This window comes from Notamacropus eugenii, chromosome 1, assembly GCF_028372415.1.
Source record: "Notamacropus eugenii isolate mMacEug1 chromosome 1, mMacEug1.pri_v2, whole genome shotgun sequence".
Classification (NCBI taxonomy): Eukaryota; Metazoa; Chordata; class Mammalia; order Diprotodontia; family Macropodidae; genus Notamacropus; species Notamacropus eugenii.
Genome location: NC_092872.1, coordinates 253,406,939 through 253,433,640, shown reverse-complemented (window position 1 = coordinate 253,433,640; position 26,702 = coordinate 253,406,939). Strand labels below are relative to the sequence as shown.

The following is a 26,702-nucleotide window of genomic DNA, read 5'->3' as shown; positions in this document are numbered from 1 at the left end:
AAGCTAGGTGCCCCCACCACAAGGCAGTCATTAAAGCCTTTGCAGGCAGTGGGCCTGTGCTGGCCTAGAACACCAGGGTCACCTTCAACCCATGCGAAGGCTTTTTAGCTTAAATATCTTAAAGCTTTGGGGACACTCTGTATTTTAAGTATTTTACTATAGGATAAACACACAATTTTGAATGGAAAGAAAGGAATAGAAGAGTTTCCAAATAAGGCAACATTTATGTTTCAAGACAATGTTGTTCCTTACAAATATTCTTACTGAAATCTTTTGAATGTTATGATTTTTAAACCAATTTTCTACAACTAGAATTGAGCACAACTCTGACATTTATGTAGTATACCTAATATTCCGCTTCTGAAAATATTTTGTGATTTAAAAAAAATTGCTGGGAAGAAAGGCTGAATTTTTTTCATATTTTCTCTGTTTTATTAATAATAACATGGATTCTTTGAGAATTTGTAATTTTGTCATGTCCAGAAAAAAACAAGTCAAATTAGGCAACTAAGTCAGAGCTAATAAAGGAGCTTGAGTCACATGGCACTTTAGATTCTAGTACTTGTGTCCTTCTGTACAAACAAATGGAAAAACTGTTCTTTTGAAAGAGCAAGCTCAGGGAACACAGACATCAAATTTTTTGTTAAAAAAAAGAATGCTTCAACTTTAGAACATGACAAAGAGAATCTTTATTTTAGATTGTAAAAATGTAAAATCTTTCCAAATAGTTTCCAGTTAACTGCAAAACTGGTCTGCTTGGAAATACTCAATAGCTTCGACTTTCAATGTCAGTCAAGTTTTGGCAATGGACGGAAAAAGGTTCCAAAAATTATTATTTTAAAAAATTACAGCCCTTCGCCTTCAGTACTTCTGTAGCACAACCCCATTTATTGTCTTACACTGCATCCAAAAGTAAATTGAAGTCTAACTTAATGGGCCCATGAATTGTTCTGCCAGAATATAATATTAATACTTAAAAGACATTACAAAACTGTAATGACTTCATAAAACAGAAATGTCCCTTGAGATAACTAGGATTCTATAAAATATGTAGCACTTTGTTAAATAAAATCTGTACACTGTGATAGTAAAGAAAAACACTGATATTTCTTTCTTTTTTTTGCCTGACCCTTTTTCATTTGTTTTATAAACGATGGAAAAAAATATGTTTTTTAAAAATCCCCCAGATTTCAAATAATGACTAAAGTGGGCTAGACCTACTTAGTTGTTGGTAAGTTCACGTAGGTCCTGAAATATAAATTTCCAATTAGAAGTTTCTCTTATATGGAAGAATTTAAATGAAATTATTATATTGAAAGCTGTTATTGTATGTATATTGTAACAAAGCCCTAGATTAGCAGATATTAATTTGAATGCATTCCTTTTGAAAACCCCTCCACATTTATATGTATAAATGTTCTTCCTAACAATCTTTGGGTGTTGGCTGTTTTCTTCTGTTTACCTTGTAAGCCTGGGCTATGAGGTGCATGTGATCTGGTTTCTATGGCATGAATGGGTGTGGACAAACATGACTATCCAAAGTAAAGGTAAGAGTGATGTCCTGCAAGTCAAGCCCGTTGTGCACAAGATACGGCATTTCCCTTTTCCAAGTCACCTAGAACAAACTAAACAGGACAAGGCTATAGGCACTTAAATTCCTTTCAAAATCATCCCAATGAGTGAGTTCTTCAGGAGAGTCATCACACTGGGAGTTTCAACTAAAGAGACTATGTTTTTCACAATAACAGAGTAAAAACTGCCAAAAAATAAAAAAAAAAAAGAAAGGAAGGAAGAAAAGAAAAGAGGAATGAAGCTCAGGTTTAGAAACGTGGTCTTAATTTCTTTTGGCTTTTCAATTGACACCAACTTTCCTGATTATAAAAGGTGTTGGTAAAGAAGCCGATTTCTCCTGTAAGCTAAATGGCTTTTATGTTACTGGCCAGTCTTACTGCAACAACAATGACAAAGACCCAAAGCACCAACTATCCCCACCTTCCTGGGCATTCATTCCTCATTTTTTTCTCTTAATCCACATGGCAGCAGAGGAATCCTGGCACACACACGCAACACGGATGATAAACTGTTAAAAAACAGAGTAGTATCCCAAAATGATTTATGATCTACAGGCTGTTTTACAAAAGCAAGAATATGAACAGACTAAGTTTTATCAGGTAGAAGGCAAAAGCTTATATTTCTCCATCTCTGTTGAATTCATTTTCTTCTTAAGGCTTTCACAGAAAGCACCATAATATAAACATGCAATTCAGTACCCAGAGTTTTACTGGAGACTCGTGAATGATGACTGAAGTCTCAACATAGCTCATAACCCCTCCTCCCCCCCAACAAAAAAGAAACACATTTAAAACAAGGCTGTCCATAAATGTAGCATGTAGTGAACAGAAGTTCCCAGCATCATATTCTACAGAGTACTGAAAGGTTTCATATTAGCAGCCTGTAAAGGTGTGGTGAGGAAAAAGTCTAAGAACCACATGAATTTCCTCATCCCACTTCCATCCCACCCTTTGGGTGAAGAAAGTTCTTGGAGTCCAATACAGCTCCTGAGCATTATGTAACTGTCAAATCTTTACATCTTGGGATTCAACCATCTTGGCAAGTGTCTTCTTGATCCTCAATGCGGTAAGTCTTGAAGCAGGGTTATGGGCCCAGCATTCTGACATTAGCTTCAAGATAGCTCTCAGACACTGAAACACAGAGGAAAGTAGATAATGACATTTAAAAAAAAAGAAAAGAAAAAGGAATACATTCCTACAGACTTGTGACTATAGAGAGATTAACTTCCAACTTACTTCATCACTATTCCATCGGTTGGACACGATGGGGCGCAGTCGCTTAACACATACAACCTCACGCATATCTTCGTAGGAAGGATCATGAGGTACCATATTGTAGTAGGGCAGTTGGTACTCTTCTGCAATGCCTGTAATAGGGAGAAAAAAATCCAGATCTCTTGAGCGGCAGCAGACAAACAGAACTGATAAATCTACCATAAAGTAACTACATTGAGTTAACCTTCATTAGTTCAACTTCTACATGACAATGTATAACAGTAAAACTACAGATCAAGGTTAACTTGAATTTAGTGCAAATGTTTACAGTTTCTCTAGAAAATATTTGTTACAGATATTCTTTCACTTATCTTCTAATTTACTTCATATAATCAAAAAATAGCAAAACCAGAAAGGACCTTAAGGGGTTCCTTTGGGAGTATTCTTGGGATGCATCCCAATATTCTGTTCTGGGTCTTTTCATCTTCTCTCCCTCTATGCTCCCATGATGAGCTCATCAGCTCCCATTGGTTTAATTATTGTTCTATGCTGAAGACTCCAAGATCTCTCTATTCTGTTACTGTTTGTGTTAGCTCAAGCCACACATAATCCAAACTGGATGTTCCATGACATCTCAGGTTTAACACATCTAAAACATAACTTTCACTTCCAAACCCAATCCTCTTCCAGAGGTACCATCAAGCTTCCAGTTACTCAGATTCCTAAATTCTGTGCCCTCCTCCCTTCCTGTCTCTCATTCCGCATTTGACAATCACCTGCCAAATCTTGTGTCTATCACCACCCCCTAAGAACCTTTATATCTCTCTGCTCACACAGTCACCACCATAGTTCAGGCCATCATTACCTCTCACCTGAACTGCAGTGCAATAACATCGTAACTGCTCTGCTTGCCCACTCCAATCCATTCTTTACACATCTGTCAGAGGTTTTCCTAAAGTACAAACCTACCCACATCTTTGTTCTGCCTATTACACCCGAGACAGCTACGCTCCTCTGTCTGGCATTACAAGTCCTTCACAACCTGACCCTGTGCCACCTTTCCAGCCTGATGACCCTCTGCTCTCTTTCCATATACACTATGATCCAAAAGAGATTTCATCCCAACCTCCACACCCAACACTGCATTTCCCCTACTGATTCCCTTGAGCAGGCTGCCCCCAATGCCTACAAGGTCCTCTCCCTTCACCTCTGTGCTTCTTAGGCTCCCTAGTTTCCTTTGAGGCCTAATTCAAGTATCTATTTCTATGCAACATCTGGAGCAAGTAACTGCTCTAAGGGCAGAGCCAGGATTTGAACCCAGTTCCAGGACTCTTTGTACTACCCTTAACCTCCTCCCAGCTAAAAGACTTTTCTTTTCTTCTTCAACAAAAGTTCTGACCCATTCCCAAAGCATCTCTTCTCCAAAATGTCTAGTGCAATTTCCTTTAATTCAATAAATCCATTTCTCCTCAAGTAAAAAATATAATAAAGATTTTCTAATTATATAATCTGAACAGGTATGGCCTGCTGTTTATCTCCTGGCAGCATCACACAAATACCCACCACCTGTGACACAGCGACGAGCCATCTCCCACATGATCAGTCCAAAGCTATAGATGTCAGCCATGATGTATGGCTGAAAGTGATTTTTATTTAGACTTTCATCAAGCACTTCTGGGGCCATGTAACGCTTTGTACCTACTCGAGTGTTCAAAGGGACATCAACTTCATTTGTATCACTGAAAGAAAGAAAAAACCACCACAAAGTCAGAGGGCAGTACAAATATATTTACTTTCCATTTTCTTAAAGTTAATTTGTGAAAATACAACGAAGTTCACACAGGTAGATTCAATTATCTACTATACAGAAAAATGCAGTTACATAATGTAATAATGTTACTGCTCTATTTCCCATATTTGACCTTTAGGATACCATGTGTATGGGTCTCTGTTGATTAAGCATATGGTTTCAAACTAAAGCTATTTTCTTTTTAATTTTTTTTCACAAAATTTTACCTTCTCTCCCTCCTACCCTGCCCCACATCCCACTAAGAAAGTCAGAAAAACACTACCCTGTTATAAAAAGGCAGAGTCAAGCACAATAAATTCCCTCAATGGTCACATTTAAAAAAAGAAGTGCCCTATCAGCCCTTCACATTTGTCACCTCCACTTGGATGGAAGTTATTTTTTTCCAATTTTTTAACACCTGATTACGGAATCTTAGTTGGAAACTTAAGTCACCTCTTATTTTCCTTTTACTTAATGTTAATATGTCGACTTTTGATCCAGGTATCATTTGTGAAGAAAAGAAAAAGGAAACCCACATTTGTCAGATGGCAAGAAGGGAAACTACTTTAGCTCAACTAAACCCCAAATAAAAGGACTACTTTTAAAGTTTTACATTAAAACACACACACACACACACACACAGAAAAACAAGAAACTAAAGTAGCAGCTGAGCAGCCATAAAGACAAATTCTTGAACACAGTCTTGGCTCCTCCAAGACAGAGAAGGGAGAGCCCTATGATGAACAGGGCGCTGCCACTGAAAAGACACATAAGCATCTATACAAGTGTTTCTGAATCACATCCCTGGGAACCTAAGAAGACCCTTCTCCTCTGAAGCACGAAGACTCTTATCCTCAAGTACAAACTACCTGTTAAATTTCACAGCGAGGCCCAAGTCAGCAATACAACAACTCCCATTTTTCTTGATCAGGATATTTTTGCTTTTCAGGTCTCGGTGGGCAATTGCTGGCTTTCCTTGGGTACCATAAATCTCTGTGTGGAGATGACACAGACCACAAGCAGCTGAATACGCCAACTTGAGTAAGGCCCTAGTGTCCAGAGTGGTACATTTCAGGAAGTCATACAAAGATCCGTTTTCATGGTAGTCAGTGATCAAGTACAACTGTGTCCAAGAGCCTGTGCCCTTGATGTCAGCCGCGATAAAACCTGTCGATAAATGAAGCACAAGTTTGATGAGCTGGTTTTGACTTCCCAGAAGGTAACTGAAATTCAACTCTTGCTGGATGCATGAATCTCTGACAAAAACATTTGCTTCCCATCACTGAATGTCTACACAATATGATGGGCAATATGGTGAAGCACTAGCTTGGAATCATAGGCTGGGGTTCAAGATCCTGTCTCTGATGCTTTAACCTCCCAGGATCTTCCTGGCTCTGTCCCCTGTAAAATGGCCTTGCCAAGTCTACAACATCCTCCCGTGTGAAATTCAGCATACTTTTATAATAAAGGCTAAAGTTACCTACTTCATGAAGATCTGGGGAAATCTATCTTCCTAAACAAAAGCTTCCCTTAAGACTATGAGAGAAGTATAGCAAGAAAAGAATCAAGTTGAACTATAAGCAAATTCACTTGCAGAAGTGCAGGATTTAGGTGAAATGGCTGGCCAAAAAGGGAATCCTGTCTCAGGTTGCATTCATAATGTGCAGGGTAAAAAATGGGGGAGGGGAAGCTCCTGCTTCCTCAGCCACAGACACAATCCGGGCACCACTGTTTAGAAAGAACACTGAGAAGATGGACTATGTCCAGAGAAGGGTAGTAGTATTAAGGATAGTGAAGGAAACTAAAATCCTAAGGATCAAATAAGGCCACTCAGGATGCTAAGCCAAAGGGAATGACATGATCACCACCTTAAAGTATCTGAAGGCCTATCAAGTAGGAAAGGGGATGAGTCTTGGTGTGTTTGGCTCCAGAGAAGAGACAGGAAGAAGGCATGGAAGCTGCAGAGACAGACCAGAGAGTCATATGAGGAAGAGCTTCCTGACAAACAAATGTCCAAAAGTAGGTCAAACTGCCTAGGAGAACCCTGAGTACACCATTATTGGAGGCATTCAGGTAGAAGTGAGAGGTCCATTTCTGGCTCTTCTGTTCAAGTGTGGGTTGGACTAATGGCAAAAGATTCCTTCTAATTCTGACATTCCCATGAGGCTTAGTTTGCTTTGTTTAAAAAAAAAAAAAGGCAACCTAAGATAGGATTTGGGGCCATTCCTATAAGTAACCATGAGATACGTGAAAAGAATGAGCCCTGAATTGAGCTCAGTTTCCTTCTGCTCATTTATCTTGCTTTTCCAGTTTGCTCCTTGCGGTCAGTAGGTTCCATTAAGACCCCAGAGCATGGAAATCAAAAAAGATGTCAAAATGGAACCATCATACATCATGAAGACGTGAGGTTAAAAATCTCCACACAGTACTTTCTACATAACAAAGATATGAAACAATAATAAGGTCAAAGAAGTTACAAATATTACATACTTAAATTTTAAAGTACTTCCACATTTCATCATTAGTTAACTACTATGCCTCTCCAAAACTTGACTCAATATTTTTTCTTCCAATGTCAAATTTGCTTACCAAGGATATTCTCATGACGCATTAGAACAGTTTGATAGATCTCCGTTTCCCGAAACCAACTGGCCTCTTCAGTGGTGAAGAACACTTTAACTGCCACCTTTTCACCCCTCCATTTCCCCATCCACACCTCTCCATAGCGACCCTTTCCCACCTGCCGAACCATCTGAATCTGCTTGGCAATAGTTCGTTGAACCTGTCAGGGGAAAAAATTGTTTTGGTGTATTTTTTAATACCTTGAACAAAAGAATTTAAATTAAAACTAATAAGTTGATTTGCCTGCCAAAGTGTAAAGGTCAACTAAAATGTCAGCTAGGTGCTGATATTATTAGGAATGATAACATACTGAGCTCATGAAATATTAATGACATCAAATAAAAAGAAAACATAATGCATAATTTATCCAAAAGCAAAAGAAACTAATAACCGAGCATTCAATAAACTCAAGGAAAACTATTTACTGTCATGACTTAACAAAAACTGCTAGGAAAACTAGACAACATTTTGGTAGAAATTAGATTTAGGCTGACACCTTAAACTAAGATAAGCTCCAAATGGATATGTAGCCTATGTATAAATGTAGAGTAGCAAGAAAGATCTCACAGATTTATGGTTGGGGAAGAACGCATCATCACCCATACAACCATTCTGGAGAGCAGTTTGGAACTATGCCCAAAGGGTTACAAAAATGTGTACACCTTTTGATCCAGCAATATCACTTCTAGAACTGTATACCAAAAAGATCATAAAAATGGGAAAAGGTCCCACATACACAAAAATATTTATAGCAGCTCTCTTTGTGGTGACCAAGAACTGGAAATTGAAGGGATGCCCACCAATTGGGGAATGGCTGAACAAGTTGTGGTATATTAATGTAATGGAATACTATTGTGCTATGAGAAATGATGAACAGAAGGGACTTCAGAGAGGCCTGGAAGGACTTATATGAACTGATGCTGAGTGAAATAAGCAGAACCAGGAGAACATTGTACAAAGTAACAGCCACAGTGTGCGAGGACTGTTTCTGATAGACTTGTCATTTCACAGCAATGCAAGGACCTAAAACATTCCCAAAGGATTCTTGAGGCAAAACGCCATCCACATCCAGAGAAAGAACAATTGAATCAGAACACAGAATGAAGCAGACTATTTTCTCTTGTGTTATGTTTTGATTTGCTTTGATTTTTCTCTTGATTTTTCCCATTCATTTTAATTCTTCTATGCAACATTACTAATGTGAAAATGTGTTTAATAAGAAAACATATGTAGAACCCATATAAGACTGCATGCCATTTCAGAGAGGGAGAAGGAAGGGAAGGGGAGAAGATTTAAGACTTATGGAAGTGACTGTTGAAAACCAAAAACAATTTATTTTTTAAAAAAGAATATCACCCAAACAAAGGACAGAGAGGATCCTAGAAGATCAAATAAACAATTGGAATTGCAAAAAATTGAAAAGTTTTGTACAAACAAATCAAATGCAGCTAAGATTAGAAGAGAAAGAGTTAATTAGAGAAAATTTTGTGACAAATTTTTCTAATAATGGTTTCATTTTCAAGATAAAGAAGTAATGGAATCAAATTTATAAGAATAAGAGATATTTCCCAACTAATGAATGACCTATCCTTTGACCTAGTAAGAGAAGTAAGTCTATACCCCAAGGAGATCAAAGGTCCTATAGTACAAAAATATTCACCACACCTCTTTTTGTAGTAGCAAAGAACTACAACTAAGGAGGTGGCCGTCAATTGAGGGGACAAGCAAATTTTGGCATATAAATATAATGAAATACTACTGAATTCCTTTAAGAAATTAGATATGATACAGTTTCGGATAAGCCTGGGAAGATATAGATAGATAGGCAGATAGATAGATAGGCAGATAGATAGATAGGCAGATAGATAGGTAGATAGATAGATAGATAGATAGATAGATAGATAGATAGATAGATAGATAGATAGATAGATAGATAGATAGATATGGACTGATGCAGAATGAAGGGAGAAGAAAGAGAATAATTTACACTATAACAACAACGCTACGAAAATTAACAAATTTGAAAGACCTAAGAACTCTAAATAATGTAACAATCAACCGTGATTCCTGAAGACTGATGATCAGGAATATATTCCTGGCAGAGAAGTCTTGAACTTCTTGAAACACAGAATGAGACATATTTTTGTATATGGCCAATAAGGGAATTTGTTTTGCTTGACTATGTTTGTTACAAGGAGTTTGTTCTTCTGTCCCACCTCCATGGGTAAACAGAATAGTGCAAGTATGAGGTATTAAGCGCCTGCCAGGGGACAGCAAGGGATGTTTTTGGCACAAGAAGTGTTACAAAGGCAAAAGACAGAGCTTGGCAGCAGATCAGATATGCAGGGCAAGAGAGAGTGAGGAACTGAGGATGACACCTAGCTTTGCCGGTCTGAGAAACTGAGAACACAGTGTTGCCTCTGAAAGGAACAAGAAAGTTTGGAAAAGAGGAAGGTTTCTGGGGTAAAGATAATGAGTTCTGTTTTGGCCATTACCGTGGGACATCAAGTTTGAAATCTCTGATATGCATCTGTAAATGTGAAACTGGAAGTGAGAAGGGAAACTACGTCCAAGATAAAGCTAAGAATCATCAGCAAACTGAATCTGGAGGAGCTGTTTTTTACCACAGACAGACAGTTTTATCATGTGTTTCCTCTTCAGATACTAAAGTCTGGGACTAAGTTTCACATATCACAGAATCACAGATCACAAAATTTTGTGAGATAAGGGTCCTTAGAAACCAATGAATTTATTTTAATAAAATTTCATTATAATAAAATAGGGTGAATGCCCATGGGTTTGGATGTAAGAAAATTTTGCCTATTAGCAAAAGCAAATCTACCAAATACAAAATGTATGTGTAAACATGCATTATTTTTTGTGAAGACATGGTAAACTGGTGTAAATGCTTTACTCAACAGTAACACTACTGAAGAATGAGGGAAAACAATATACTTACCAGCAAAGGCAGTCCAGATCCACTGCCAGAACTTTGTGACTGGTCAATAAGGTCTTTCAATGACTCTCCAACTGGTATAAAAGCTTCATCTTGTTCTAGGTCACGATTATAGCAACGGCTTCTTGCTATTCTTTTGCAATAGTGCCTTAAAAAAGGACAATAATGCTAAATAAAAAATAGTGCACACTGAATTATAAGTTCTGAAAGTCTCTCAGGTTTATTCTCTCCTCCTGCTTTCAGACAAAAACATATCCAGGTAAGTTAGCCCTGTGTATGGGAGTCCATCTTATTGTAAAAAATACTTCAAAGGAGTGTTAGTGTAGTAAGGGCAGGCTCCCCTTTAGTAAGTCATTCTAACACTTTAAAGTTCTCATTAGAGAATACCAGTTATGTGCTATCTAAATTTTCCATGCTGCAGATTCAATTTGCAATATTTTTAAAAAATTCAACAGTAGAAGGGGGTTAAAGGGGTAAAATTTAGAAAATACATTAAAAGCTGATTGAAAATAAAAAGAAAGGTATGTTAGAATAAAATTCTTAAAACAGGATTTAAATACCCAGTGACATTCAAAATAACCACCATCATCTACAAAAGATTATAAACAGGTATTTTTGAAGCCAAAAATCACTTAAAAACTTACAATGTGAGTAGATTCTATGGAAAAACTACTAATCTACATGTAAGGAAGGACAATGAGTAATGAGAAAATTGGAAGCATTCACGAGTAGAGAGGAGCAGAGAAGTCTGGCAGGAATCGTTTCTTCTGCAATACATGACAACTTCAAAGCCAAACTATGTCAGTCACTTGTGGGGCACAGGAGAAGAAGCCCTCAATGACCTGATAAAGGAGTTGGGGATGCAGAACCTTCCCATGTGAGAAAAAAGGGGGGAAATGCAAAGTAATATAAAGAGTTTCTCAACTCATGTCTCTTGTCTCTTTCACAATGACATTATCTAAAATAATTAGACCACATTAAAGTGTTAGTCTTTCTTATCAAGGACAATAGCAATCTACTTCAATCTTATTAATAAAGCACTGTTCTTACTTGTAACAAAAGCAGCTGAAGAAGATGATCATAGCAATTACACACACAGCCATGGAGACAAGGACAGCTAGCCAACGAACACTGCCATCAAAAAATGGACCTAAAACAAATCATAAAAAACACTGGTGGTAGAGCCTCAAGAGGATATTACTTTACAGTCAACGCAGTCTTTTCAATTTTTATAACATCTGATTTTGAGAAAAAATACTTGGAATGTTCCGAAGACAGCATTATATTTCAATGACACAGCATCAGTTTAAGAAAAAAAAAAGATCACTGTTAATAGCCTCATGTTTCTTTCCCCCAATTTCTGATATTTCTTTTGAAATGTATTTATTAAACAAAAAGGCAATAAAAACTGAACTATCTGTTGACAGATTAGGGCACTTGAACGGCACAGCCTGTGTGATTTAATTCTTATTTCATAGAAGATACTGGTATCACAGTGAAGAAAAGCTGAACCTGTATACAAAGCTTTCTTAGGGAACAAAGGAGAATTTTTTTAATTTGATATCCCATATACCTATGAACATATTAATTTGGTAACACTGAAAAGTCTCCAAGATTGAGAAAGCATAAAAGTTGATCACTGAGAAATCTGCTAATAGTTAACAACTTTCAAATGCAGTGAACACACTGGTCTTCAAGTACATGGCATAATGATAAAGGGTATTCCATTTATTAACAAAAGGCACTGTGTATAACATTTAAAATTAGAACATTTAGGTTGTACTCTTTCTCGAGTCAATTAACCTACCTATAACAACAGGGGGTAGTGTAGGCTGCAAATATTGGTTACACAAATTGGTTCGGCAACATTCAATTGTCCTCCGCAGTTGAGCTTTTGGTGAATCCTGGAGAAGGAAAAGTGTGAAAAGTATCAATGTTTCAAATGTTAAGCAGATCATGTATTCCACAGATTTCATTATCACAGTTCTGGAAATATCTGTACCAAAAAATGAATAAATGAAGTGATTATTTGTGCCAAGACACAAATACTAGACATGGTAGAAAAGGAAAATTCAGCTGAATTTTGGCTGAAATATTACACTGTAGCTCAGGAAACACCACAATAGGATCCTATATTCTCCTATCAGTCCTGATAGAATACCAGGTATAAATAAAGTGAGGTTATAGATTTAAATCTTAGTTTTTACAGGAAGCCTTTCCCAGTCCCTCTTAATTTTAGTGCCTTTCCTCTTTGAATTATTTCCTATTTAATCTGTGCATAGTTCATTTGTACACATTCATTCAATTCTCATCACTGTTTTCAAGATGGCAGCTTGCTGAATAATCTAATCTCATAGGTCTCAAATTAGATCTTACCTTGCACTGAAAATCTGAACCTTCATACTTCATACAGCCTGAAGCTAATGTAGTTTCTCCTTGATCATCTTCTTCTATGATGGCAAAGCAATGACCATTAGTTCTGAAAGAAATGCAAAAATGTGTGCTCAAAATGTACTAATTTCACTGGGCTTCAATGAGATTGTACATTGCCCTTAGCTCTACTATCTACCTCTACTATCTACTGAATGAGCAGTATTTACACAGGCATCCTAGGTAAACTTAAAAACAAAGTGGCCAGGTAAAAACACTCTCCAGCTTTGTCTGAATTAAGACCAACAGCATCCATGAGGCAAAATCAGACCAATAGTTGAACCAGGACTAGGATGCAAATTTCTAGACATGGAGTACAATCTATGCCCCCACACTGACTCAGTAAGAAAGCATATCTAATATCTAATCTAATAGAAAAAAATTACACCCTTGGCAGCTCAGAATGTCTTTGAACAATACTAATTTTTTATGGAAGAATCTGTTTAGTGCAGAAAATACGGGCAACAGAAAATACAAGTTGATTTTATGAAAAGCTGGTGAGAAGGAGCTCTCTGGGTAGCTTTCGCCATCGAACTCGGAAGGATTCTCAGAAAGAGGCTGCCTACTCAGTCACAAAATAAAGCTAATCACCACCAGGGGGCAGACAAGCCAAAGGCAGTGCAACAAGCACAAGACAGACCAGAGGCAGCAAAGAATTCTGGTACTATCAATAAAATATTCTAATACTCAGTGAAAACCAAATACCTTAAATTTGACAATTCATTCACAATCAAAATCCAAACAGAATTATACAACTTTTAAGAACATGGTATTCAACTAACTTGTTCTTTAAGATGTAAAAAGCCAACAAACCAGTAAAGCTGGGCAGCTCAAAAGCCTGATTTACATAGGATGCCTTAGCAAGGTTTTCCTTTTGCATTTATAACTTCACGGAACAATTTATTTGCATCAGCACATCTAAAATCATACAGCACTCACTTAATCAATGAGTTCATCCCTGTACCTTTTTCCTTCCAGCCTCATTTGGGAGAAAGTGAGAATCCATTACTCTGGGTCCTCCCTGAACTGAGCTGAGACAGGCTGGCTGAGGAGTAGCCAAAAGAGTCTGTACATGGTTACGGTCAGTTTCTTTCTTTTTTTTTTTTTTTTTTTTTTAGAATAACAGGGACTATAATCCTCTCCCCAAAGAAATTCTGGTTTCTATGACCATTTTCATTTATGTCTTAGGCTTATGTGATAAAAAAAAAAAAAACAACTATTTAGCTAAGTCTGACCTATGTAAGAGATAGTGTGGCCTAATACAATAGTGCCAAACTCAAATAGAATTGATCCCTTTGGCTGCACAGTGACTCAGAAAACTGCACAGAATGTTATCTAGATTGTACTGTATTCTATTTATTTTGGAACACATTTCTCCATTTCCTCTTCATCTTTTTTCCGAAGCACTAGGGCAGTGAGTCTGACACCTCTGGTCTACTAGACAGAGAGCTGGCCTTAAACTGGGTCAAATTTTGCCTGTAACATGTGGTAACTGAGGGATTTTGAGCCAGTTTTTGTACCTCTGAGAACTCAAGACAATACTGGAAGGTCATCAGAGGCAGAGAAGGTAGCATGCCGAGTTGGTGAAGAGCATTTCCCATACCAGTGAAGTCACCTGTCTTATTCTACTCCAGAGACATGCAAACTCAGGCTTAATAAGATTTAACATGAAAGTCTGGCAAGTTTCTAAAAACAGGCACACTAGAATTCTTTTTGGAGGGTAACGCAAAAGGCCCTTTTAATATATTTTCAGGTGCAGCCTAATGAGTTGAAAATACTAGACTCCTTTTATTTCCCTTCAAAAATCTATTAATAATAACAACCCATATTCATGTGGTACACTGTAACTTGCCCACAGCTTTCCTTACAACTGTCTTGTGAAGTAGGGAGTCTAAGGATTATTCTGCTTAGAGATGAGAAAACAAAGATTCTCAGAGATTGGCTTCCCCTAAAGCCACATGGCTAGTGGGTTTCAAGCAGAGGGACTGAACTCAAATCAATTATGATGTTTATGTAAGAAAACAGGTGCCTTTGGTGGTATTTGCCTATAATTCCTACTACTGAGGAGGATGAGGCTGGTGAGGTGTATGAGTTTTTGAATTCTGAATACAGTATGGCTAAGTCAATCAGGTATCTACACAAAATTTAACAACAAGTGAGCCCCAGAGGTTTGGGGGAGGGGAGGGCAAGGCAAAATCTGTAAGGAAAGGTGAAAAAACCCAGGCCAGAAATGGAACAGGTCAAAGTTTCCATGACGCTCAGTGGTAGGGTTCAGATTCATGAATGGCTGCTGTACTTCCAGCCTGGACCAGATAGCGAGGAGGAAGGCAGAGGGAGAAAGAAGGAGAGGAAGAGAGAAAAAGAAAGAGGGGTAAAAGAGAGGAGGAGAAAGGAGAAGAAAAAGGGAGGAGGGGAGAAGAGAAAGGGAGTACTTACTCCCTAAGCAACATGCTCTATTATATGCAAAACAGAAAGCATTTTGTATCTTCTAAGATGAAAGCTATCATGTAAAATTAACTGTTACTAGTCTATTTACTTAAAAAGTCCTTAGAATAGGTGAGCAAACTACAGTATTTTGTATCTAGCATTATCACTGCCACTATAAAACCTCTTACACATAATACTCACATGCATGTGTTATTAATAGCATCATCAGGGCAATGTCCTGAACAGTGACACTTCAAAAAAGGCAAAGTATCCTCTGGTGCTAAGGTTACTCCATTTTCCTCCTTTTTCTGATTTTGGTCTGACTTCATTTCTGTACCATGAAGGAATCTACTATCTGGATTCTGTCCTGCATATTAACATATAAGAGAATTATAAACATTTTAGAAAATCATTTGAACTGGTTATTAATATTTTCAAACTACTTTATCAGAATAATATAACATTTGACCTTAGATAAAAACAATTCCTTTCAAGCCATTAAAAATGAATCTTTCAAAGATATGACTACATTCTGTTAAGTTGGGAATTTTGCTCCAAAATGTTTATTAAGTTTCACCAAGACACTTATAGCACAGTATAGAGTCTAGAGTAATCTAAAAATAATTCTTATTGCAACTGAGAGGCAAATAAGTTATCTAGATAAATTAAAGATTTCTTTGACATGTTTTTATATTATGTTATTTATATCATGTTTATATCACGGGGTGTAGGGTATGTTCAGGGAGGACTAGTACCTTTGGTGTGATGGCTGCCGAGCCCTTTTCGGGCCTCTTTCCACCTTTGGTGTCCACCTGTTCCACCTAACTCTCACCTGTGGCTGCAAGAAGCTGCAGCATGTGCAGTGGCCACATTCCAGTAAACCGTTTCGGCAGACGGGCCAAAGCAGGTTGAGGGTAACCAAGAGTTCTCAGATCCATTGGTGAGTTAGGGGGATGTCTACCCCAAGAATGTGAAGACTTCCTCTGTTGGAATGGGTGGATGAGAACAATTTGTTCCAAAGGCCATGAAGGCAGATGAAGCAGGTGATGTGAAGCACTCAGAGCTTGGTTAGACACCGAAAACACGAATCAAAAGACATCACCCATACCACTTCACTATTATGCCTCAAAGTAATGTGGCAACAGGCAAGCGATGAAGCAGCAAGTGCAGAAACACTGGGAGCTGTAGTCACAACCCTGCACACAGGCAGCCCAGGCCACAGGGTCATTTCTCACTAGAAGCAGTAGTGGGACTTGGCAGCCCCCTGGGTGTCTGAGCAGCCTTTTAAGGATCACACTGCTCACCTCCTAGTGTGAGGAAGGGGGTTAGCAAAGGTGCCCTAAACATTGTCTGCTTACCCAACCCTGGCCTGATTACCGTGGCAGGCAGGGAATCCCACTATACAATTGAAATACACAAAAAAATGTACAAAATGTTCAAAAACATCTGCAAAGATGATTCCACTCACCATTGGCACACGGGACATGAGCACACTAATAGATGACACAAAATTCAGTAGACCTGAAAGAAGAACTGCTCTTGTTGCAAGAGAACTCAACAGGTATCGCAACCAAATAGCAGCCTTGAGTGAAACAAGGTCAGCAAATGAAGGCTAGCTTACTGAAGCTGGAGCTGGATACACCTTTTTCTGGAATGGGAGCAGTGAAGAGGAACGCCATGAAGCTGGCATGGGTTTTGGAATCAAAACTAATCTAATCAGTAAGCTGCTATGCCTGCCAAAAGGAGTGAATGACAGGCTCATGACAATGCGATTACAACTCGCAGGAAAATGCCATGCCACCATCATCAGTGCCTATACTCCCACCATGACAAACCCTGATAAAGTCAAAGAAAAATTTTATGAAGACCTAGAGACCTTTATCATCAATGTGCCAAAGGTGGACAAGCTTATAATTCTGGGCGACTTTAATGCTAGAGTAGGCTCAGACTACCAGACTTGGCAGGGAGTCCTAGGGAGGAATGGAGTTGGAAACAGCAGCAGCAATGGTCATTTACTGCTGACGACTTGTCCACTGCATGACCTTCTCATCACCAACACTATCTTCCATTTACCTAAATGCAATAAAACTTCATGGATGCACCCTCGCAGCAAACACTGGCATCTAACAGACTGTGATTGTAAGGAGAAGAGACAGACAAGATGTGAGAGTGACAAAGGCAATGTGTGGAACAGAGTGCTGGACTGATCACTGACTTATCCTTTCCAAGCTAAATATTCACATTCATCAAAAGCGCCGCTCCCAAGGTAAAATAATTACCAGAAGAATTAATGTCAACAAATTAGAGCTCTTCTCTGAGCGTGAACAGTTTGTTGCTGACTTGGAGGGAAAGTTGAGCCAACATACAATGGGCAACAATGGAGCAGAAAAGGAGGGGGCAGCTTTCAGAGATTTGGTGTACAGCACTGCATTTGCTCATCTGAGTCAGAACACTTGCAAACACCAAGACTGACCTGATGAAAATGATGGGGAAATTCAGAAGCTGCTAAATGAAAAGTGAGAACTCCACAGGATTTACCAGCAGGATAGTTCATCTACCTCCAAGAAGACAGCATTTAATTCCATCAAAAGCAAAGTATAAGCAAAGCTTAGAGAGATGCACAATTCCTGGCTTAGTAAGAAGGCAGATGAAATTCAGTTTTATGCTGATTAGTAACAATCCAAAAACCTATGGTGCACCACAACTACTCAGTGCTGATGGAGCCACATTGATTAGTAATAAGGACATGATCCTAGAGAGATGGGCTGAATGCCTCCCTAGTGTTCTCACCATCATAAATCAATGCTGAGGCCACTGACCATCTACCTCAGGTTCAAGTGAATCCCTCCTTAGCTGAACTTCCAACTGAAGAAGAGGTTCTGAGGACCCTTACGCTCCTTTCATGTGGCAAAGCACCTAGTGCTGATTCTATTCCAGCTGAGATTTACAAGGTAGGGGCACCACTGCTCGTACAAAAGCTGAATGAAATTTTCCAGGTTATATGGCAAGATGTGGTTATCCCCCAGGAGTTCAAGGATGCCTCCATTGTCCATCTCTGTAAGGGTAAAGGGAATAGATTGTCCTGCGACCATCACAGGAGGATCTCTCTCTTAGTCACTGCTGGCAAAATTCTTGATAGAGTCCTCCTTAAGGCTGATCCTTCACCTGGAAGATAGGCATATATCTGAGATCCATTGTGGCTTTAGAAAAGGCCGAGGGAACAGCTGATATGGTGTTTGCTGCCCAACAATTCCAGGAAAAATGCCAGGAGCAGAACAGAGGTTTGTACACAACGTTTGTAGGCCAAGGCCTTTGACACTGTTAGTCACGAGGGCTTATGGAAAATTATGTCAAAATTGGTTGCTCGGACAAGTTAATCAATATTGTACATCAATTTCATGATGGTATGTTTGCCTGGGTTCTGGATAAAGGACAATGCTCTTGTGCCTTCCCAGTTACCAATGAAGTGAAACAGGGTTGTGTGCTTGCTCCCAAGCTTTGTAGCATGATATTTTCAGCCATGTTGACAAATGCTTTCAATGAGGATGAACTCAAGGTCAACTACTGTACTGATGGCAAGTTCTTCAATTTGAAAAGGATACAAGCCAAGAGCAAAGTGGAGGGAGTGTTGGTGCATGATTTTCTGTTTGCAGATGATTGTGCACTCAATGCAGCCTCTGAAGCTGAGATGTAACAAAGTATGGATCAATTCTCTGCTACCTGTGCTAATTTTGGCCTAACCAAATTAACACCAAGAAAACACAAGTGCTCCATCAGCCACCACCACATCACCTATACATGGAACCATCGGTTACAACAAATGGAGAAGTTTTGAGTGTTGTGGATACATTCACTTACCTTGGTAGTGTATTTTCCAGGGATGTACACATTGACAATGAGGTTGATGGACGTATTGTCAGAGCTAGTTCAGTGTTTGGGAGGCTCCAAAGAAAAGTTTGGGAGAGAAGAGGTATTAGACTGACTACCAAACTGAAGGTCTACAGAGCCATTGTGCTGACCTCATTTTTACATGCTTGTGAAACATGGACAGTCTACCAGCACCATGCCAAGAAACTGAACTGCTTCCATTTGAACTGTCTTAGGAAGATTCTGAGGATCACCTGGCAGGATAAGGTACCAGACACTGAAGTCCTTGCTCAAGCTGAACTGGCAAGTATTCAAACTATGCTTCCAGAGAGCACAACTCCAATGGGCTGATCACGTTGTTTGAATGCCAAAAGTGTGCTTGCCAAAAAGGCTATTTTATGGAGAATTCGCATGGGGCAGGTGATCACATGGTGACCAGAAGAAATGATACAAGGACACTCTCAAGGTCTCTCTCAAGAACTTTGGATTTGACTGTGCAACATGGGAGACACTGGTACAGGGCCACTCAGCCTGGCATGCCCACATTAGAAAGGGTGCTGTGCTCTCTGAGCAAAACAGAATTGAGACAGCACAAAGTAAATGCAGGATACGCAAATTTGGGATATCCACCCCAAATACTGAAATGGACTATCTGTGCCCAACCTGAGGGAGAGCATTCTGAGCTCATATTGGTCTGATCAGCCACACACTGAAATTTCACTTTATCATGGTGATGTCATTTTGGTCCTCTTCAAAGACAAAGGACAACAATCAACCAACCAATTTATATCACACAAATGTGTATGTATGTAGATGTGTATGTGTGTGTATTTATATATTTACTTAAAGCTTCTGAGATAAGTTTTAAATGCCAAACCAAGGGTTTGGATTTTATTCTAGATGTTATAGAGCCCCTGGAACTTTCTGAGCAAGAAAGTGACATGGTTTAGAGCTGTGTATTAGGAATGTCAGTTCAACAGATATGCAAGAGATGGACCTGGAGAGAGAAGAATATGAGGCAGAGACACCAAGGAGGAGGCTACTATAATAGTTTAAACAAGACATGCTGGAAGTCTGAACTAAGGAGTGATCATGTAAGGAGCAGAAGCTAGATGTTGCAGAGGAAAAATCAGTAAGACATGGCAACTGGGGGGTGGGCAATAGGGAGAAGGAGTGTGAATGAGAATGAAGAGTTTTACAGGGGTGGGGAACCTGTGGCCAAAGCCACATGTGGCCTTCTAGGTCCTTGGGTACAGCCTTTTGACTGAGGAGCCCAAGCTTTACAGAACAAATCCTTTTATTAAGGGGATTTGTTCTATGAAGTTTGGACTCAGTCAAAGAGCTGCACTTGAGGATCCCAAGGGCCACATGTGGCCTCGAGGCCACAGGTTCCCCACTTCTGGTTTAGGAAGACTTCAACACTGAGAACTTGAGTGACTAGAGACATTGTGATGCCCTCAACAGAAACAATGATTAGGAAGAGGAGTGAGTAGGCTAGGGTAAGGGGGAGATACCAAATTCTATTTTGGATGTCTTTGGAAATCCAGTTAGAAATGTCTGATTGGTAACATGGTTCCCATCACCTTTCACTGGCTGAGTCCAGATTACCATGAACTTTACATTCTCTCCCAAATGGTTCATTTGCTATTCTCTGCACAGAAAAATTCCTCTCCTCTGTCTCCAAGCCTTTGCAGACTGTTCCCCATGTCTAGAATGTACTCTTTCCTACTGTTTCCTTCAAGGCTCTGCTCAAGTGCCCCCTCCAATAGTAAGATTTTTCTGGGGCACCTGGATCTGATTTTCTGTTTACTTTGCATTTAAAGTGTGTTCTGAAAGTTTTAGTTAAGTTTTGATCTTTAATGGCCTAATCTTTTAAAGGCTTAAAACTGAACCAAGGCTTTTAGGATACTCTGTATTTTTCTACTTTTATGTGTACACATTTCTCTCCAACAGAACATAACATCTTTGAGGGAAGAGACCGTGTTTGTGTCTTGAAATCCCTAGTACATAGCACAGTATAGCGCACATTGTAAAGGCTTTAGGATAAATTAACTATATAGTATTTTTTTTAAAGACTCCACTTTTGTTTCTGTGTGAACTAATGATTGTTAAGCATCTTACTTTGGATCTAAATTATTAAAGAAAGGAAACTGAGAGTAAAGGAATTAACCACTTATTTTATCTGGTATACTGTTATTATTTTAATTAATAATTTAATTAATCATTATTATTATTCAGTTATTAGCAACTGAATGTTTGCTGGATATCTATTTGATGGTCTATTGAAAAAATAGTTTTCTTAAATTAGAAAGTAGTTTTAAATTTTAAAAAACCACCATTCCCTTTGGTATTACACCTGGCTATCTTGGCATAATACAGCACAGACCAACTGGTTCAGAAATGTCCTGAAGCACCTACAATGACCAGGGTCACTCCCTCAGGTCTGAATCTTTTGCCATTTGAAGACTTGGGGACAAATTGGAAATGAGAGTGTTATAAATGGGTTTCATATACTGCAATGAAGTTAAATGAGTAATGAAAACTATAACATGGGCTTAAATAAATTAAAGAATTTAGTCATTATGTACTTAAATGAACTATACAACAGATAATAAAGCCAGGGACTTAAAGCAGAATCATGACAGGAACCACGTGCACAAAAATATTTATCACAGTACTTTTGTTGTAGTAATGACTTGGAAAAAAAGTGGGTGCCCAATAAGCAGAGAGCAATTGTCCAAATTGAAGCAGATGAATGTAATGGAATATTACTGTACATTAAGAAATGATAAACATGACAATATTAGAGAAATCTGGGAAGGCTAGTATAAACAGCTGCTGAAGTAAAAGGAGCAGAACAAAAAAAAATTTACATGATGACCATAATAAGAAATGTAAAAAAAAAGCAACTGGGAAAGAGCACAAAAGTCTAATCAATGCCATGAGCAATTATGATGTCTGAAGACTGATGAAGACACACACTGCCCACCTCTGGTCAGAGGCGATAACAGACTAAAGCTGAATGAAACATGCAATTCAGATATGGCCAATGTGTTGAAATGTTTTGCTGCACTGTAATAATTTGTTATAATGGAGGGTTTCGGCGGGGGAAGAGAGGAGTTAGTGGGTAGTGACTGAGGAGAGAAGAAAGGAAAAGAAAATAGCATCAATAAAGCATTTAAAAAGCACATGTAAGACAAGAGAAAGTTCAGGAAAGGACACAAATAAGGCATTTTTGTCATACAATGCCAAACTTCATATGTACTTTTAAAAATTAAAACTACATCAATGTATCACAAAGATTATACCCGGGCCAGGTTGGATTTAATACCAGGAATGTAAGATTGAGTCAGTATTAAGAAAGCTATAAACAAAACATATTAATAACAAAACCAAAATCATTTAATTACAACAATAAATGCAGAAATAGCTATCATCAAAATTCAACAGTCATGTTAAAAACATTAAAAGGAAGAGGAATTAACAGACCGTTAATATGGTGAATAACATCTAAACAAAATTAAGAGGTAGGAGTATCTGTAATGAGGAAATGCTCAAGTCTTTATGATAATCTCGGGGAAGAACAAGAATGTCAACTGTCACCTTTATTATTCAATAGAGTTCTCTAAATATTAACCATAAAATAAGTAAAATAAATTAAGCATCTGCAAAGAGGAAACAAAATGAACTCCTTCAGCAGATGATATGATCACTTAAGGAACCCCAAAGAGTCAACTAGAAAATTAACTGGAACAATAACCACAGCAAAGTAGAAGAACATAAATTAAATCCACATAAATCATTAGCCATTCCATATTCTACCAACAAAACCCAGCAAAAAGAGATAGAAAGAAAAATTCCATTTAAAATATATACAAAACATATAAACTATGTCTAACTACCAAGACACACAGGAATTATATGACAACTACACAAGAACAGAGTATAAATAAAGGCAGGCAAATAATTGGAGAGATGTTTGATATTCACAGTTGAGGGATGCAAATACAATAAAAATAACAATATTACTTAAATTCATTTTTTCAGTGCCATACCTATCCAATTACCAAAATGTTATTTTACAAAATTAAGGGGGAAAATCATGGGAAGGAAGATTCTCAAGGGAAGTAATGCAAAAATTGACATAAAAAAGTGGTTCTGAAATAAAAAACATCTCAAACCATGCTACAAAGAAGTAACCATCAAAACTATGTTACTGGGTAAAAAATAGAAAAGTTGATTAGTGGAACAGAAAGTATACAATATGAAGATGCATATATTACCGACACAGTAATATAGTGTTAGATAAACCCAAAGATCCCAACTACTTCAACAGACTCCTTATTCAACAAAAACAACTGGAAAAACTGAAAAGTAGTTTCCCAGAAATTAGGTTAAGACTAACATCTCATACCACGTAAAGCTAAATGAATGCAAAACACAGATAGAAAAGGACATATCATAAACAAATTAAAGGAACAAGGGAGAAGATGTCCTTCACAACTACGGACAGAGCAAGAGTTCTTGACCACACAAGGGATAAAGATCACTGAAGACAATAGGAGTAGTTTTCATTATTAACAACAATAATAACTAGAGTTTATATTGAGCTTTCAGGTTTGGAAAGGAATGTACAAATATCATCTCATTTGATCCTAAGAACAACTGTGGAGACAGTTATTACTAACCCCATTTTACAGCTGATAACACTGAGGCAGATACAGGTTCAGTGACTTGTCCACATTCACACAGGGAGTTTCTGAGACAGGATTTGGACCTTAGTCTTCCTTGTTCCAGATTCAATATTCTATCCACTGTACCACCTAGCTTCCTGATCATGTAAAATCAAAAATTTCTGACACAAAATCAATTCAGTTAAAATTAAAAGTGAAACAGTTAACTGGGAAACAATCTTTGCAGCAAATTTCTTTCATAAATGCTTCATAGCTTAGATGTACTAGGAACTATTCAAATATATAACATGAAAAGCTATTCTCTAGCAGACAAATGGTCACAGACATAGAATGTGAAAGAGATTTCTCAAAAAAGGAAAAGAAAGTTACTAACAGTCATATAAAATGCTACAAATCACTAATAAGAAGAGAAATTCAAATTAAATAAACTGAAGTTCTACTGAATAGCCATAAAATTGGCAAATATGACAATAATCATTAAATGTTAATTGCAGGAGGATAGAAATACTGAGGCACCACTGGTGGAACTACGAATTAGGACTGTTCTGGAAAGTAAAATGTAATTATACCCCAAAGGTCACTAAACTTTTATCAGCCATTTAATTTAAGTCAAATAAAACTAAGAAAGAGGGAAAGGATCTACATGTACAAAAATATTTATTTAGAACAGCACTTTGTTGGAGCAAAGAAAAAACCAAAAGAAAGAGTTTGCCCATAATTTGGAGAATGGCTAAAACAAATTATGGTATATTAATATAATGGAATATTATTGCTACACATGAACCCAACAATGCAGATGCATTCAGAGAAACCTGGTAAGTTTGCATGAACAACGTACAGTGAAGTAGAAGTAGGAAAACAGTGAAGTAGGACTAGGAAAACAATCTATTCAATTCACAACATTTTGAAGAAAAATGATTTTGAAAGACTTAAAAACATTATCAATGCAATTAATTACCAACTATGACTCCAGAGGACAGATAACAAAGCATGATATCCACTACCAACAAGAGTGAAGAGAATGTAAGTACAGACTGAGAAATTCACGTCTGGCCATGACCAATGTTTTGCTGACTATGCTAATTTGTTGAAGGTCCACCCCCAACCCCCTTAATTGGGGGAAGGAGGATTTAGGAGGGAGAAGGAGATTATGGAGCTTATTACAATAGCTGAAGAAGAAAGGTATAAAGATGGGGTTGAAAACAGCCCACATAACCTTAGCTTTGGTCCTTAAGTAGATAAATCAATCTCTCACATATTTTAGAGTAAGTATTAAAAGGCCTTCAAATTAGAATAATTTTGCATTATTTGGCCATGCCACAGGGATCATCCAAAAATTACCAAGTTGAGTTTAAAAGAAACTGATATCCAGAAATTGGAGCATGTGTGACATTTCTGAGGAGTAACCACCTGGTGGGGGGATGGAGTGTATAGGAAAAGAGGCCTGGGCTCTGCCCTTTAGTTGGAAGGGGACTTTGCAAGCAAAAGGTGCAGAAGATTTTAGTTTTCCTATCTCCCCACCAGATAGTGAGCTCCTTGAGGGCAGCGGTTGTCTTTTGTCTTTTTTCGTCATCCCCAGTGCTTAGCACTGTACCTAGCACATAAGAACGTGCCCATTGACTCTCTCTTCATCCATGTCTTAGAGGCACCCTTAGGTCACCTGGCAGCATATGTGCAGTGGAAGCCAAGGGCAGAGGGGCACAGATTCACCGTGCTTCAAAGGAGCTGCTTGAACACCTAATGACTGGGAGAAAAGGTTTCCAGCAACAAAGAATCAAGCTGCCCTTGTGCCATGTGCTCTCTGAGTTCACTTCCTATGGACTCTGTGTACTTCTGAAAGAATGTGTCACACAAACTTTGGGGAAGATGTTTGTATCCTCATTACTATACTGCCTTCACAAATATCTTTTAACATTCCTTACAGAACCCCTCATTGTGTGTGTGTGTGTGTGCGTGTGTGTGTGTGTGTGTGTGTGTGTAATATACTTCTATTTCTACCTGTTTTTTTCCCTGTAGAGTGTAAGCTCCTATAGAGCCAGGATTTTTTACATATTATGTTATCTTCCTATCCCCAGGTCCTAGCACGCATATGTGAGCACTAGGTCTATAATCAGGAAGAAGTAAATTCAAATTCAAACACACTCATTAGCTGCGTGATCCTGAACAAGTCATTTAATTTCTGTTTGCCTCCATGTTCTCATCTGTAAAACGGGACATTATCAAAAGGCTGTTGATAAGAATCAAATTAATTAACTTGGGTAAAGTGCTTTGCAAACCTCAAAACTCTGGGACAGAGGATAAGTGCAAGTGGACAAGAATTTAAGGCAGGGAGAACAATTAGGGCGTTGCAAGAGTCCAGCAAAAGGCTCTGAACTGAGGTAGCAGCTACATAAATAGAATGGAGTCAGGGAAGACATGGTATGGAGGTATAAAGATGTGGCAACTGCCTGGATCTGTGGGGTAAGGGACAGTGGAGAGTTAAGGCTAATGCTGAGGTCATAAACCTCTAAGAATGCTGTGCCTGCCTTTGAAATATGGAAGTTAAATAGAAGTTACCATTTGGGGGGAACAGCAATGAGAAGATGATTAGCTTAAGGACTGGAGTAAAGTAAGACAAAGTGGGAAACGATGCTTTGAGGAGAGCTGATGCATACAACCAAGAAGAAGAGAGTGCTTACAACGTCTGGTCTTTCTTTTCTTGATAAAGTAGGAGGGAGATCTTCTCCGCAGACAGAAAGGCAGATGGCAGGATAGATGACCATGAAGACAAGGGGCTTAGAAAAGATGCCATGTAAAGTGAGAGTCCTTCAAGGGAGAAGAAAAAAATGATTCTGTAGTCAATCAGGGCAAAGCTGGTATTAGTTGGCAAGATCTAGTTGGAATGTGGCACCTGCATGACTTTGTCTAGTAATACTCAGCCACACATCAGTATGGGATAAGAAGACAGATGCTAGAAGATGCAAAGGTCTAAGTTTCAGAATGGAGGATGGAAACAGAGTAAAGAGGTAACTCCATCTGTATGGTAGGGCAAAAACTGAAAACTGAAGTCAAGTGGGGTCAAAGAAAGGATGATGAACTTATAAAGCAAGGAGTCAAATGACTTGAGATTGTGGTAAGAATTAAGTATAGAA

At 38.3% G+C, this 26,702-nt stretch overlaps 1 protein-coding gene across 1 annotated transcript in view; it reads right to left on the bottom strand.

Annotated features, from left to right (window-relative positions):
- Positions 1-665: 665 nt before the first annotated feature.
- The window catches only part of BMPR1A (bone morphogenetic protein receptor type 1A), a 104,665-nt gene continuing 78,628 nt past the window's right edge, over positions 666-26,702 (bottom strand). The window contains exons 4-13 of the mRNA XM_072628565.1: positions 15,212-15,377; positions 12,530-12,632; positions 11,961-12,057; positions 11,204-11,303; positions 10,157-10,301; positions 7,165-7,357; positions 5,445-5,742; positions 4,350-4,525; positions 2,808-2,938; positions 666-2,702 (exon numbers count right to left, since the gene is read on the bottom strand). Coding sequence (XP_072484666.1) covers positions 2,577-2,702; positions 2,808-2,938; positions 4,350-4,525; positions 5,445-5,742; positions 7,165-7,357; positions 10,157-10,301; positions 11,204-11,303; positions 11,961-12,057; positions 12,530-12,632; positions 15,212-15,377 — 1,535 coding nt within the window. The 3' untranslated portion in view covers positions 666-2,576. The remainder of the gene's footprint in view (positions 2,703-2,807; positions 2,939-4,349; positions 4,526-5,444; positions 5,743-7,164; positions 7,358-10,156; positions 10,302-11,203; positions 11,304-11,960; positions 12,058-12,529; positions 12,633-15,211; positions 15,378-26,702) is intronic.